The sequence below is a fragment of the Antrostomus carolinensis genome, unplaced genomic scaffold, assembly GCF_000700745.2.
Source record: "Antrostomus carolinensis isolate BGI_N321 unplaced genomic scaffold, ASM70074v2 scaffold24601, whole genome shotgun sequence".
Lineage (NCBI taxonomy): Eukaryota > Metazoa > Chordata > Aves > Caprimulgiformes > Caprimulgidae > Antrostomus > Antrostomus carolinensis.
The window spans coordinates 23,379-36,911 of NW_010295267.1; the positions used below are offsets into that span (position 1 = coordinate 23,379).

Consider the following 13,533-nt stretch of genomic DNA (forward strand, 5'->3'; position numbering starts at 1 on the left):
CTAATGAATACAACTAATGACTATTTATAAATTGTTTTAAAGTGGATGTGACCTGGAATAGTAGATGTGAAAGAATTAAGTTTCTGTCATTTAGGATATTTATTGTCTTTTTAGCATGTGCTTCTACTCATAATTGCGAAACAAATTTATCAGTTTTACTTAAATCACAGTTTTCATTAATTTCTAATCAAGTTCTCCTTAAGTTTGTTAAGATTAATGGCACAATTAATTTCTCAAGTCAGAATGTCAATACTACCATTTCTGATATTTTGTTACATTTTGGAAAAAGATCAAGTAAAACTTACTGTGAGTACTTTGAGGTATAACAACATGGGGAAAGTCTGCTTTTTGTTTTACTAAGCACTTATTTTAGCAATGAAACCATATGATTTATTGAAATGTCCTTTTTTATTTTTGACACCAATTGATCCGAATAATCATCACAAAATCTTGAATGGAAGATGTTTAAGCAACTTTAAATTTAGAAACCACAGACAAGAACAGAACTGAAAGCCAATTCTCAGTGGAAGAAGTGAGTAACCGTGAAATTAGGACACACAACTATCAATATAGCTTTAATCTTAAGCTTCTTTTCAGACTAATACTCCATTGTAGAATGGTGCAGAGGTGTTGGCTGACCGTGAGCACACAAGGAAACAAACACATTGCTTCTGAGACTGAATTTACTCTCTATAAGCTACCTTATGGAATGAGAAATACTTAAATACAAAGGCACTCTGTTCTGTACTAACACATCCTACAATTCTCAGTAGCAAGTGATATTACCTACTTGTACAAGAAGTTGCATGGAGCCATCTGTGGGCGCAGGGTCCCTTGCATTTGACTGTGGTTTGACCTATACAAAGGATTCAGGTAATCGGCACGATTTTTCCACAAGTGAGCCCACAATGAATATGTTCGTTCTTGGATTCTGAAAAAAAAAATAAAAATAAAGTCTCTACTACAATTCAGGTACAGCTAGAGATTAGATGCAACACTCTAGTACTCTGTACAACTCATTTACAGTCAGCTCTATACTTCCTTAACAGAATCAGACTGAAGTTATAAATACGGAAAAACAGAGACCCATATTCCTTTGTTTGTCACTAAAGGCAAAATCCAGTCCATTTCCCATGAAGCCAGAGCACCTGGTGAGAAAAGGTGGAGAAGAGGGGTTCCTTTGTGAGATGGAGAGGATTGCTTCCATAAAATTAGTTTTGAGACCAATTTCTATACCAAAGGGATCAGCACATTTAAAAGCACTCCTGCACCGCTGAGCTGCAATTTCTCACACAATTAGGTGTTGGGATATGATGGCCGGTGAAGGTCATTTTAAATGGACTGTGGCACTGAGGCTGCTCTGCATTTGAGCAGTGAAAGGGACCAAACGTCAGCAGCAAACAGCAACTCCCACCTTCCTCTCGTTACTACTGCTGACACCATCTGGATGCATGAGAAGAGCAGCGGGTATCATGATGTACCTGAGGAGCCAGAGCCACTCAGGAAGCAGTTACAAACATGAGCACTGCCAGGAGTGATATCATTGTCTCTGTTTGGGCCTGGGGGAGGTAGATTAATACATAATTGCTCTGGGGCCAAAGAGCAGAAGGACAGTTTGCTGACTCAGTCCTAGGGAGGATTACCAGCCAGAAAGGCCACTCGAAAGTATCCGAGAAGTTAAGACTAAAGCATCCTGACATGAAATGCAAAGACAGGTTAAAACACAGAAGAGCAGTGACTCTCACACAGAACTTAACTAGAGTTAATATCATCTTGTATTAGAGCTACAGTGACAGCTTGCCTTGTATGTTGTTAATGTCACAATAAAGGTAGGGCCACATGGCTGAAGGGCTAATGCTCTTGTCAGTTTTCACTAATCCCTGTCACGCACACTGTGGCTTACACTCCCGGCAGAGCCACATTGCAGAGGATCAGATATTTTCAGTATTAATCTGTGTTGCCAGAAGACAACAGCCAAGAAGTCTACACTGTACCTTATGAAAGCACATGCATGGCAGCTGGCAAATGTCTGACTCCTAAATACAAGACCCACAAACCCAACAGGTAAATAATACTACTACACGACATGATTTCATACTTCAGCTCTCGTCTCTCCTTCTGGCTGTTACACAGGAAATTCCCAAACTGGCAAGAATAGATATGGTGCTGTATGTGGATGAGGAATCTCTCATTGAATTCAAAGGCACAAGGAAACTGTTCCATTAACTGCCATACACATTCAATGAACTGGTCAATAACAGGGGATATCTCCTTTGGATCTCCATCTAAATTGCCATACCTGAAACAAGACAAGACACCTTCAGTTATAAACTGAAAACCTCGGGGAAAACTGAATTTAACACTAATGAAAACAAACTCTTCACTTTTAGTGTGTGTTACATCATAGGCATTCATTTCTAAAATTTTTATTACTAGTATATTTTTTTACTTACAAAAATGGTGCGAGATTTGTGGAGTAAAATGAAGGCAGAATTTATCAAATACAAATAAAAAACCAAAGAGGTGTCTTGTTGCCTTACAGCTACTAATAGCTGGCTGCTGCACAGCCATGTTTTAATGCTATTAATATAAAGTTATACCACAGTAACATAAGTCATCATAAGAACGACTGAAATGGCTTAATGACATAAACGTATCAGACAGCTGCTCAATGCCAGACCATTCCCAAAACCAGAAAAATAAGCAGGAGACGAACAGAATAACCTTAGCAGAAAACAGTTTAAAGCTGCCCTCTCTTGGTGAAATTTTTAGAAAGTGGGAAATGTTTACATGTTACTGTATCTGTCAAGTGAACATCAAACTTTCTGTCTATAAAAATGTCTGTTGGAACCACTTGCAATGGGGTACCTTGAAGAACAGGAGCCTGAAAATAAAAACCGTACAGAAGTATAAAATATTTTTTCAGTCTATCCAATGGGAAGATGTATTTTCAATTAATTATTCTGCTTGTCTAGTGTATTGCTTATGTGGGGGGAGAGAGAAAGAGAGAGAGAGCTTGCATATATATATATATATATATATATATTCCAACAGACTGGAATTCCATAAACATCTAAAATTGAAACCTCTAATTTTACTATTATTATGCGTCAAGGAGAGTATTGCAATATAGTACTGCAAACCAAAGCTATCAGTGGTGATTGCATTTCATAAGATCTTTCACCACTGATAATAATAGACATCTGACGGTATCATATTAAATGTAGTAATTCTTGCTGAAATTCCACAGGTGCTGTGGAGCTGCGCAGATTTCCTGAAACTTTTGTTGGTTTGTTTTGAAACTAGAACATAAATTTATATTCAAACCAATCAATATAATGTAATTAAACTCCAATATAAAATTGTATTTTATATTTTTACAGAATCTAAAAGAAATACAAGAAAGAAAATGTGGATATTTATCCATGTTTAAACATATAAAGCCTTCAAACATTTTCATTACATTATTGCATTTAGATAAGGGATGTACAAAATAACTTGTCCAAACAGATGACTTTCCACTTCCCTTTGCCTGATGTTTCTGAACAAATCCTACTGTTTTCATTAGAATAGAGCATAATAACAAGAATATATTTTACTTAATAGATAACTTGCAAACATGCCTAAGATTAAGTACTGTCCTAGAAGATGTAGACTTTGCTGAACAGGGACTTATGTGGGAAGTCTTGGCCCTACTGAAAGATCTGCTGGAGTCCAAAGGAATTTTGCAAGCTACATACATACTACTTTTCTCTCACATGGAACTCTCAATGCTCATAGCAACTGCAAGATACAGTAGCCAGGATTCCCAATAGCAGCCTTGGAGTCCATATATAAGAAAAGACTGATATGAAAAGATTTCACTTCGATTTTTCCAGGTGGCTAAATTATATAGTAGGAGAAAAGGATATTGTGGTTTCCTGAGGTTAATTTCTTGATACGCTTTGAAAGGCAACAAGGAAATAAAATTGGAATGGCAGTGGATACTGACTATATAAATATATAGAATATATGTATAGAAAAACCTTAGCACCACCTTACCTGTGGTTAAATTTATGACCAAAGGAAACCCAGTCTTTTTCAATTAACACCTAAAATGAGAATATTGCGTTCAGTGTTGTGGAGCAGAGCTGACACATGTTGAAGCAGGCAGAAGAGTGGTGTAAACAAGCAGTATTGGAATCCCAGTTAATTCTTAGAATAAGCAGAAAAGTGACAAGCAAGAATGATGTAAGCAAGCAGTATTAGAAGCCCAGATAATTTTTAGAATAAGCAGAAAAATAATGACCTATCAGCACCACTATGAGCTCAAGAGAAAGTAGCACTCTTCATTGATGAAGGTAGGATGCCAGTATTTCAGCACAACTTCAATTAGCTTGAATCATCATTTGCTAAAATATAACTTAAAAATGTTTCAAATCTCTTTTAATGCGTGACCAGTAACTTTATAAGCATTCCTAGATGCTTTACCAGTGCTGGTTTGCTTGGAAAAAGAACAGATTTTCCAACATAGCTGTTCATTGCAATCTAATGTCTAGGGAGCACACAGTCCGACACTCAAAACTTCACTGATCCCTGAAAATGAATACAAGCTCTTGCTTGCATGAAAGCTCCTTGAGCTGTGAGAAATTTTCTTGTTCAAGGTTAGGAAAAAAAAAAAAGAGTAACCAACTGATCTCCACCTTTGATAAAACTTCATACAGAAAATGGGAGACTAACTTGGACAGATAAAAACCTTCCTTCCTACTAAAAAAAGGGCATATTTAAGGAAAGTTTATTGTACATTAAAACCAAAGACATTCATCTTAAATGATGCCATTATTTTTTCTTTACTCTGTGAAAGAGAACCTGCTTACCATGAATCCCTTCATAGTCCTGTAATATGGATCCAATAGAAGGCTTGCTACAGAGCAAACCTGGGCTGTCCTATCCCAGCCATCAGAGCAGTGAACAAGCACACTCACACCTTCCTCAGCCACAGCCTAAGGATACAGACAAAGTCAGAAATTTCACAAGCAGGGGGAAAGGCAATGGTAAAAGAGGAACAGCAAGACAGTGCAATATAGGTAGCATTAATGTGCAAACTAGGAAACCTTATTAATTTTTTTTTTTTTAATCCTGCCACAAAGTTCTTGAATTATGTTGAATGTTATTCCTCTCATTTGAAAAGTCTTACTCTCATCCCATCCCATGCAATAGGTGGTTGGAGGATGTGGGATCTGTTTCAATTAAAATACATCAGTCTGCCAGAGTGGACAACTACCCACAGCAGATTCAGCTGCTGCTGCTAACGCTCTAACTCACACGCCAGCAACAGAGCAGCCATAATTGCAATATGGCTCTTAATTTCCCTTCTTGATGGTAATACCAATAACGACAATGTCTGTTTCTGATGCCAGTGCTAGCGTAGCTAGCTAGCATGCTGTGTTGCACACTGCTGACATACTTCTGACGGTTTGTGGGGAAGCCTGTGGTAGTGGTGAGCTTCCATATCTAATAAACAAGATTGTATTAATATCTTTAATGTAAATAACTGGGGAGAGAGGATCTCATTTTATACATAAACGCACAAAGAAGAGATCATACTAAGTTTTCTAAAGCCTGGTGTTGCATTATTTTTGGAACTTGGGTCTTTTTTTAAATTCTAAGGGTTTGGCCTTTGTCATTTCTAAAGAGAACTAAAATTAGAGAGTAGAGAAATAAAATAGGTCAGGAAAGATAAATGTTTATTTTTCTAAGCAGTAAGTTAAGTTTGGGCTTAATAGGGAATGAGAAATAATAATAAATTATCTATGTTTATCTCAAGAGACAAGTAAATTCTACCAAAATAGAACCCCTGTGGGCAGGAGACCAATAACTGAGAACTGGGAACTGTACAAATAAGAACGGGTCAAAATGCATGTCTGAGGAGGCACGAGGCTAGCAAGCATATATACAGAGGATGTGTTTTCTTTGGACAATATTTTAAGACTGGCCACGGGGAAAATTTGGCAAGAGCTAATGTAAATGACCTGATTTTTATAAGCTAATGACAGCTAGTATGGCTAGGAGAAATAATAAGAAGTGCATTTATCTCACAGCTGCTGTTCAGGTAAGAAACCAGTTACCTGCTGAGCAGGAAGAAGCAAAGCAAGAGAAACATGCAGTTACTGCAGAGGGAAACCCATGGAGTTTTATCCCTATAGTTGTATGTAGCAGGACATGGGAATAAAAAGGCCTAAAAGAAATTGTAATCTTAAAAATAAGAACTGAAACAGAAAAAGGCAGACCACAAGGTAATAAAATTAATCAGGGTAATTAATTAAGGGTAATAAAATTAAAACTCTGTTGGTAGATGACAAATATTTGCATTACTTTGGATGAGATTAGGTGAAATTATTTCTTAGTAAAGTCAACAATTGTTTCCTGAAACAGTTCTCAAGTATGAAGAGTAGAAGCTGCTAGAGAATTTGGCCATGGTTATACACAAGAGTTGGTTTAAGAGGTGAATTTAGTTGTTCACTAAATAATTGAGAGGGGATAACACAGTAGCTCATATTTCTATATTACAGCTACCAGGTGAAGAAGTAGTCCTCAAAAAAAAACCTTCAACAAAGAAAATGTCCAGAAACCAGTGGAGGAGGCATGGGAAATAAGGAAAGAAACAGTGACAATCACTGCTGGGGAGTAAAGTAAGGACATTCAAATACCTGGCATAACAAGATACAGGCTAGTAGAGGTCTTAGTACATTTGAATTCTTTGGTGAAATGAACACAAACTTTTTTTTACCGTATTAGCAAAATGTCCACATGACAGCACCTAAAAATTGTCTGTCCTCAGATAAAAAGCATTGCAAGATGGGGTTTTTTCCAGATACAACATCACTGAAGATGCCGAAAGTTACCCACAGAGAATTTGGTCCTCATTTTCTGTGTCTGGTTAGTCCAAGTTTTGTTCTCATTTTACACACTTTACCTTTGCAATAAAAATGCCAGCATCCATAATGGCTTTGATATGCTTCAGCCAGCCAGAATTTTCTAGGCCCCACAGAAAGTCACTCATTGAAGGTGATTTCAGCTCACAAACTGCAAAATAAGCTACATATTAAATGTACAGTAATTATAGTCCCTTAAGCTTTCACTGACTGTTCAACCTAAGAGTTATCTCTTCAGCTATTCCTCACGTAAAACATTAATCTTTTGAAAAGAATGGCTACTTCACAGTCAAATTTTACCATTGGAAAAAAAAAAAGCATATATTTAAGAAATGTATGTTAGTATAAGTTAAAAAGAGAAGCTGTTACAAAGCAGGTTTAACAAAACACACTGTTACAAAGCAGGTTTACCAAACAATTTACCAAACACATCCTTCTGTGCAGCACAGATTGTCCAGAATTATGTTGGGAGCAAAGTTTTCAAACCACTGAGAAGGGATCTTCTGTTTAATGATGAGGGCTTGGGAAGAGAAAGCATAAAATTTCTGCTGTCAGACAGCCGCCTAAATAGTGCCACAGCCTCCTGTTCCCAGCCACGTTTGCTGACGAAGCTCGGTAAGAGCAGGCCCACCAAACCCAGCCTTCAGCATCACCACAGCTGATGGTGTTTGAGATAAAGCAATTGACTCAACAGTTCATCCCTGAATGAAACCTTATTAAAACTTCACTTGTAGCCAGAAAGTATTCTGATGATGAGGAAAAGCTGTAATTCATCAAGGAAAATATTTTCCTGAAAACCTTCCGAGCTCCATGCATTGTTTAAAGAAAAGAAAAAATCTCCTGGTTTTTACAACATTACGTTTCTATCCTGCTGCATCCAAGTGTCTGTTTCTTAATATTACAGAGTTTGTGACATCAGAAGAAAAAAAGGCAATCAGAATCTAATTCAGATACCTCAATCCAGCAGCAAACAAATACTCAGCAATGTTCAGTGCAATCTATTTTCAACAGTGAGATACTACATTCACCCCATAATTCATGCATTTATTTTGATCCAAGTAGAATTATAGTGTCTTTTCAGGAAAAAATATATTAGCTAGTGAAACACATTTAAGGAATACAGTGAAAAATGTCATGGTTTTTATTAAGTTAATGTTTGATCTGTGAATTAATAATGTTTTAGTAGGTCTCTTGTTCTCTGGAAATCTTCTAAAAGACAGTTATGGCCATTATGACCAGTGGTAAAACTTCAGCTTCCTTCAATGTAATTGGAATTTAATTTTACAAACCAAAGTCAGAGTTTATACCAGATCTGAACACATCTGACTGTCTTAACTCCATTTAATTTAGAGGCAAAATAGCCTCATGTGTCCAAACAAAGTCTTGCAATCTTTGAACATAGGGCCTCTTCCAGATGGTTATTTTAAAAGTCATTTTTGAAGGATATTTATAAAAATGCATAGATAGCAGCACTGAAAGCAAACAGCTTTTCACATGATTAATACTCCTGGGCAGATGGAAGCATGACCAATTAGCAGCTGAATTCTGGCTGAAGCTGCTGTCTTTGTTTACAAAAGCCCAAGGTTCGTCTGAAATAGTGCTTTGCTCGTTCCCGCTACCAAATTAGAGTCAATATTTACCGACCACTTCACTGAGCAAAGTTCAGACTGTCCTAAAGATATACAATCTATATTTCACATGATTTTGGCTACTGATCTGGACCTTAATACCAAATTCAATTATGAATTTGATTATGAGGCTTATCCTAAGGGGAAAAGATGTTTCCAACTCAGCAGAAAAAGAACCAAAATCTTGGAGAAATAAGACCTACTGCACCCGCTGTGTGGGCACAGGAAAATCAAGAGCCTTTGGGCAGGGCTTGTAGGAATCCAGCAGTGCTTCTTTCCCCAGGAGGGGAGGAGGAAACAGGATATATGGTGGAAACTGCCTCTTCCACCAGCAAAAGTACCAGAGGGGGATGCTGGACCAGTTCCATTTCTGGCAGGACAGCCATAGGTAGAACAAGGAGTAAATGCTGCGGACCAAACCCTCAGGCTGTCTTGCTGGCTGATTTGCCACTGAAGTCCAAGGATCAGAGGGCTGCTCTTACATCAGCAACTACTGCTCTTGGTATGAGGGGAGGAGAAGCTCATATTTGCTTTTTAAATACAGACAGGGAGCATGTGGGGTCATCATCTCAATGCACAAGTCTTGGTTGGCCCCTGGATGTACAACAAAGCTCACCCCATCACAAGTGCCAAACAGCAGCCTCAGTCAGCCCTTGGATCTTTACAGAGAAAAGTCCTTTTGCAACATTTTCTTCTATATTAAAACTTATTTTATGGAGGTTGTGTGCAGGTTCAAAATTATCACAATTATCTTCGCATATACCTTTCTTTTAATGAAAATAAAAAAATCAACACCATACTAAAGCAATATGAGGCAGCAGAGGGAAAAGTTAAACTTTTTTTTTTTTTTCTGGAAGGAAATTCCAGCTCATTGAAATGCATTTTACTTCTAGAGTACAGTCAAATCTCAACATTTATTGCATATTCTGAAAAAATTCTCATTATCCTACAAATTTAAACGTTTTATAATGCTGATATATTTTACCAAGAACTAACATTATAGAAGAGTAAATACATGTTAAATTTAAGATAAATAAAATTGCTAGAATTAAAGTCAGTAAAATCACAAAGCTGAAACCAATTTTTTTCTACCTACGCAAATAAATTATTGACATTATTATAAGTATAAATTAATTTATTCAGCTTTTTCCTAAAGAAACATAATTGAAATGAACACATTCAAAAGTGCATTTTCCAATGGCAAACTGAATAATCAATTTTTGTACAAATTTCCTTAGCATTGGAAGTTATTTAAAATTATTTATTGAGAATAATCTGCAGTCTCTTATGTGAAAAAATCCTCCAACCTTCACTTCCTCTTAAATCCAGTAAGTTGAATAAAATTGCCCTTGCAGTCCCACAACACCTCTGACCCATTGTGTCTTGATGACCTCTTTTCCATACTGTACACTTCCAAGCAACAATACAGCACACATTGAACTAAAATCAGTTTTCATCAGCCTGATTTGTTTTTTCAAAGGTTTTTGTGTAGCCTATAACATCTCACAACAGATCACAAGCTGCAGACCTATTTTGTACTGTTTGTAGTGTTTGATGTTTTACCTTAGAGATTCACCTAGGTATGTTTAAGTACCCCTTGCTAAAAATTTAAAGCCATATTAAATGTATGTTATCATTGTCCTTGCAAAACCTTTTTGGTTCTGCCTCCCTTTGTATGCACAAGTCAGTTAATAAATACCCTCCCAAAGGCCACCAGAGAAACAGATGGACACTGATACAAATGGAAAAGATAAAAACTATGCAGGACCTGACACGAGAAAAGCCCTGCTAGTACACTGAAAGTCTTAAGATAGATAGTAAAGAAAAAAAAAAGTACTTGAAAGCCTCAAGTACTTGCAATGGCAGATTTAGCTTCTCTAATTCCTAATCTTATCAGCCGGGTTGCTAAACATGAGATTTTAACATAGCAAACATAAAATCTATGAAAAAAGTAGATGTTTTGAGCATATGGCTCATTTAAAAATAGATGCCTAGAACTTAAGACCCCCCAAGCAGGCTGGAGTGTTAAATGAATTAGAAAGCACCTTGTTACATGTCAGTTTGGGCCATGGACCTACCTCAGGAACTTTTGTCACAAAAAAGATACACAACACTGTCCCATGCAGCCAGGTTGTTTACTGATTTATCTTTGATGATCTTCAGCTGAACAAATAAAGGGACAGGTTTATTCACCCGGACTCTCTCCTAGCCAAACAAGACTTTGATGTGAACTGAAAATCCTCCTATTTTCCTTCCTGAGACACTTAGACCAAGGAATTAAGAAAAATATGTCATGAAGAGAGTGACTGTTTCACCTGCATCACACTCTACTGCTCATTTTCATAAATTGCTCTTATTTGAAAACAGAGCACAGCTCTCCTGTCATGGAAAACATAAGCCCTTCTTAGCTCTAAAATTCACATTTGCATACAGACAATGGGAGACAGATGAAGAATAAAAGAGCGTGGGCACAGCATCAAGTCAAGAACTGCTAGATCAAGCTGATCCAGGAGGTGACAGAAGGTGTTGATGGTATACATGAAGTAAATACTGAGACTCGTGGAGTGAGCACTATTTACTATTTGCTTGTTAAAAATCAACAAGCCATTGAGGGTCAAGGATGGCTTATTTATTCTTACCCTTTTCCCAGAAGGCCTCTAAACAGTAATGTAATCCAAATATTAAACGGCAGTACAGATGTGCTTGTTTATGTGCTTGTTTATACACTGATAAGTATTTATAAAGCAATTATTATTCATTTCCATGGGATTATGAAGGTGCTGAATGGTTACACCCATTGACTGTGAGTTTCATAAATAAACCTGATGTGACATGTTCTATACAGGGCATGAGTAAGTTTCTATTAAAATTCATAGTCTAAAAAGCATTACCTCCTTATTGACAACATAGAAAAATCAAAACATAGGTTTTCTGAGCTTAAAAAAAATATTATGTTTTCCACTAGCATCAAAGTCAGCCCCAAGTGATTTTTTCATTATACCATCAAACTGTAAACCACAAAAGACGTAGTAGCAGTAAGGTGTGTTAAAGTCAAATGAATTTTGTCATTAAATTAAATATCTGGTTTACACCCACAAAACAAGGTGTTTGCATAATTAGGAAATCATTACCAGTTGTGACAATGCTCCATTGCATAAGTTCCATTAGCCAGCAGGCAGCTGCATGCAGCTGCAACTGGCAAAGATCTCTTTTCACACACGTGTTTCACTGCTGCTGATTTCTATGATAGAAGGATCAAATCTTTCCCCTAGTTTTCAATAAGGAAGAGTATTACCTTCAAGCATTTTCTGCAGACTACTTCTCATGACATGGATGTTCTCAATGCCTATGAATTGAAACTTGATGTTGGAGTAGTTGTCTTCATTTTCATATCCCTTCCCTGCTGCTCTGTTTGCCATTGCATTGAGCTGGAAAAAATAGGGAAAATTGGATGAAAACAAGAAGCAAACAGATTCTTTTCAAAACAAAGCTTGTGGTCTACTGCAATAAATCAGTGATTTAAATCACACAAATAGGAAGCATTTATCACAGTGTCATCACAAAGGGTTAGGAATCAGGGATCTGTTTACAGCCTGTTGCAGGGTGCTGGGTTGCTGAGGCTCTGAGCTCTACTTCACGCACTTGGAGTGAAACTTCATTAGTGAGGTTAAACACAAAAAACCACAGCTTATGTAGGGCTCCTCTGCAAGAGTATAATCGTTTAAACTTGGTTTTAAAAGGCTATTCTGATTTCACTTTTGATCAGCATTATGTTTACTAGCAGAATATACCCAGAAGGTGGCAGTGTCTTATCTGCTGTGCCACTGTTTCGTAGCATATGTACACTGTCATGTTGCCCAAATTACTGTATTTTACTGCTCAAATCATCCAAAAGTTGATACAGCTTTGAAGCTTGGAATAATGAAGAAAGAGTTGGAGTAGCTTTTCCTAAGTTTATAGTATCTTGGCTCTAGTTGTGTAAGACCACAAAAGATTGGAACTGACAAAACTACCACAAATATTTTCATTTGCAATGCAGTGCTCTCAAATATTTTGCTGTGCTTCAGCAAAAAATACATTCAACTGGAAGCTGGAGTTTTGTCTTTGAATCTGTTACTTTCTTCCTGGCATGGGAAATTCAATAAATGTTTCTTTAGTTCAGTTTCTCCAAGCTTAAAATTAAGAGGTTTTTCAATGCTTATTTTCCCTCCTTTTGAGGTTCTTTGGGGAAACGAAAACTGCCAAGCCTCTTATGCCAAATTTTGATCTCTGAGCTGAAAACTAAAGCTGATATAAATGAATGAAGTACTTTTACTTTATTACCTTATCTCTTTTTTTTTAGTTTCCTATAGCAAAATCTCACTGTCCTATAGAAAGAAATTGTCTTTTTGCATAAAGTCCCTGTTCTCCTATGAAATACAGGCTGTAAAGCTGGGCAGCCTTTGAACTTTCCAAGAAAGAAGAAGACTCCAGGAGCAACAAAGCAGCCCATATGGCAGAACCTCCATGCCTCCAAGCACAGCTAACAGCTTCTGCTCAGAAAAGATTTAAGAACAATGGATATAAGCGCATCCAGACAGGAGGGTACTAATGAAGCTTTTGAAGAGAGCTTATGAGGCATCAGGTGGACAAAAAATGACTCATCTTCATTGTGGTGAGAACCAATGCTCGTGAAATATCAAAACAAAGTATCTCTTAGGCATTGCCTAGGGAATAAAAGACCATGCAGATAACTCAATTTCCAGTTTATTTCTCAATATCACAGGCAGGACTATTGATTTGCTGCTTCTGTGGTCACTTCTGAAACTCACAATAATATACTTCAGTACTCAGCTAATGGTATCATGGGATATACAAGAACGTGTCTCTTTATGATCTCTTCCACCCCAAACAAACATACTCATGATATTCAATTTTAATTTGGAATCAAATGCATGCAATTGAGCAGGATTGATTGTCTGCTGCCTACTTACGTCCAACTAAGATGGACA

At 37.0% G+C, this 13,533-nt stretch overlaps 1 protein-coding gene across 1 annotated transcript in view; it reads right to left on the reverse strand.

Annotated features, from left to right (window-relative positions):
• The window catches only part of MTMR7 (myotubularin related protein 7), a gene marked incomplete at its 5' end in the record, with an annotated part of 29,772 nt that overhangs the window by 2,098 nt on the left and 14,141 nt on the right, over nucleotides 1-13,533 (reverse strand). The window contains 6 exons of the mRNA XM_010177936.1: nucleotides 791-931; nucleotides 2,099-2,299; nucleotides 4,042-4,091; nucleotides 4,857-4,982; nucleotides 6,956-7,065; nucleotides 11,838-11,970. Of these exons, the coding sequence (XP_010176238.1) occupies nucleotides 791-931; nucleotides 2,099-2,299; nucleotides 4,042-4,091; nucleotides 4,857-4,982; nucleotides 6,956-7,065; nucleotides 11,838-11,970 (761 nt within the window). The remainder of the gene's footprint in view (nucleotides 1-790; nucleotides 932-2,098; nucleotides 2,300-4,041; nucleotides 4,092-4,856; nucleotides 4,983-6,955; nucleotides 7,066-11,837; nucleotides 11,971-13,533) is intronic.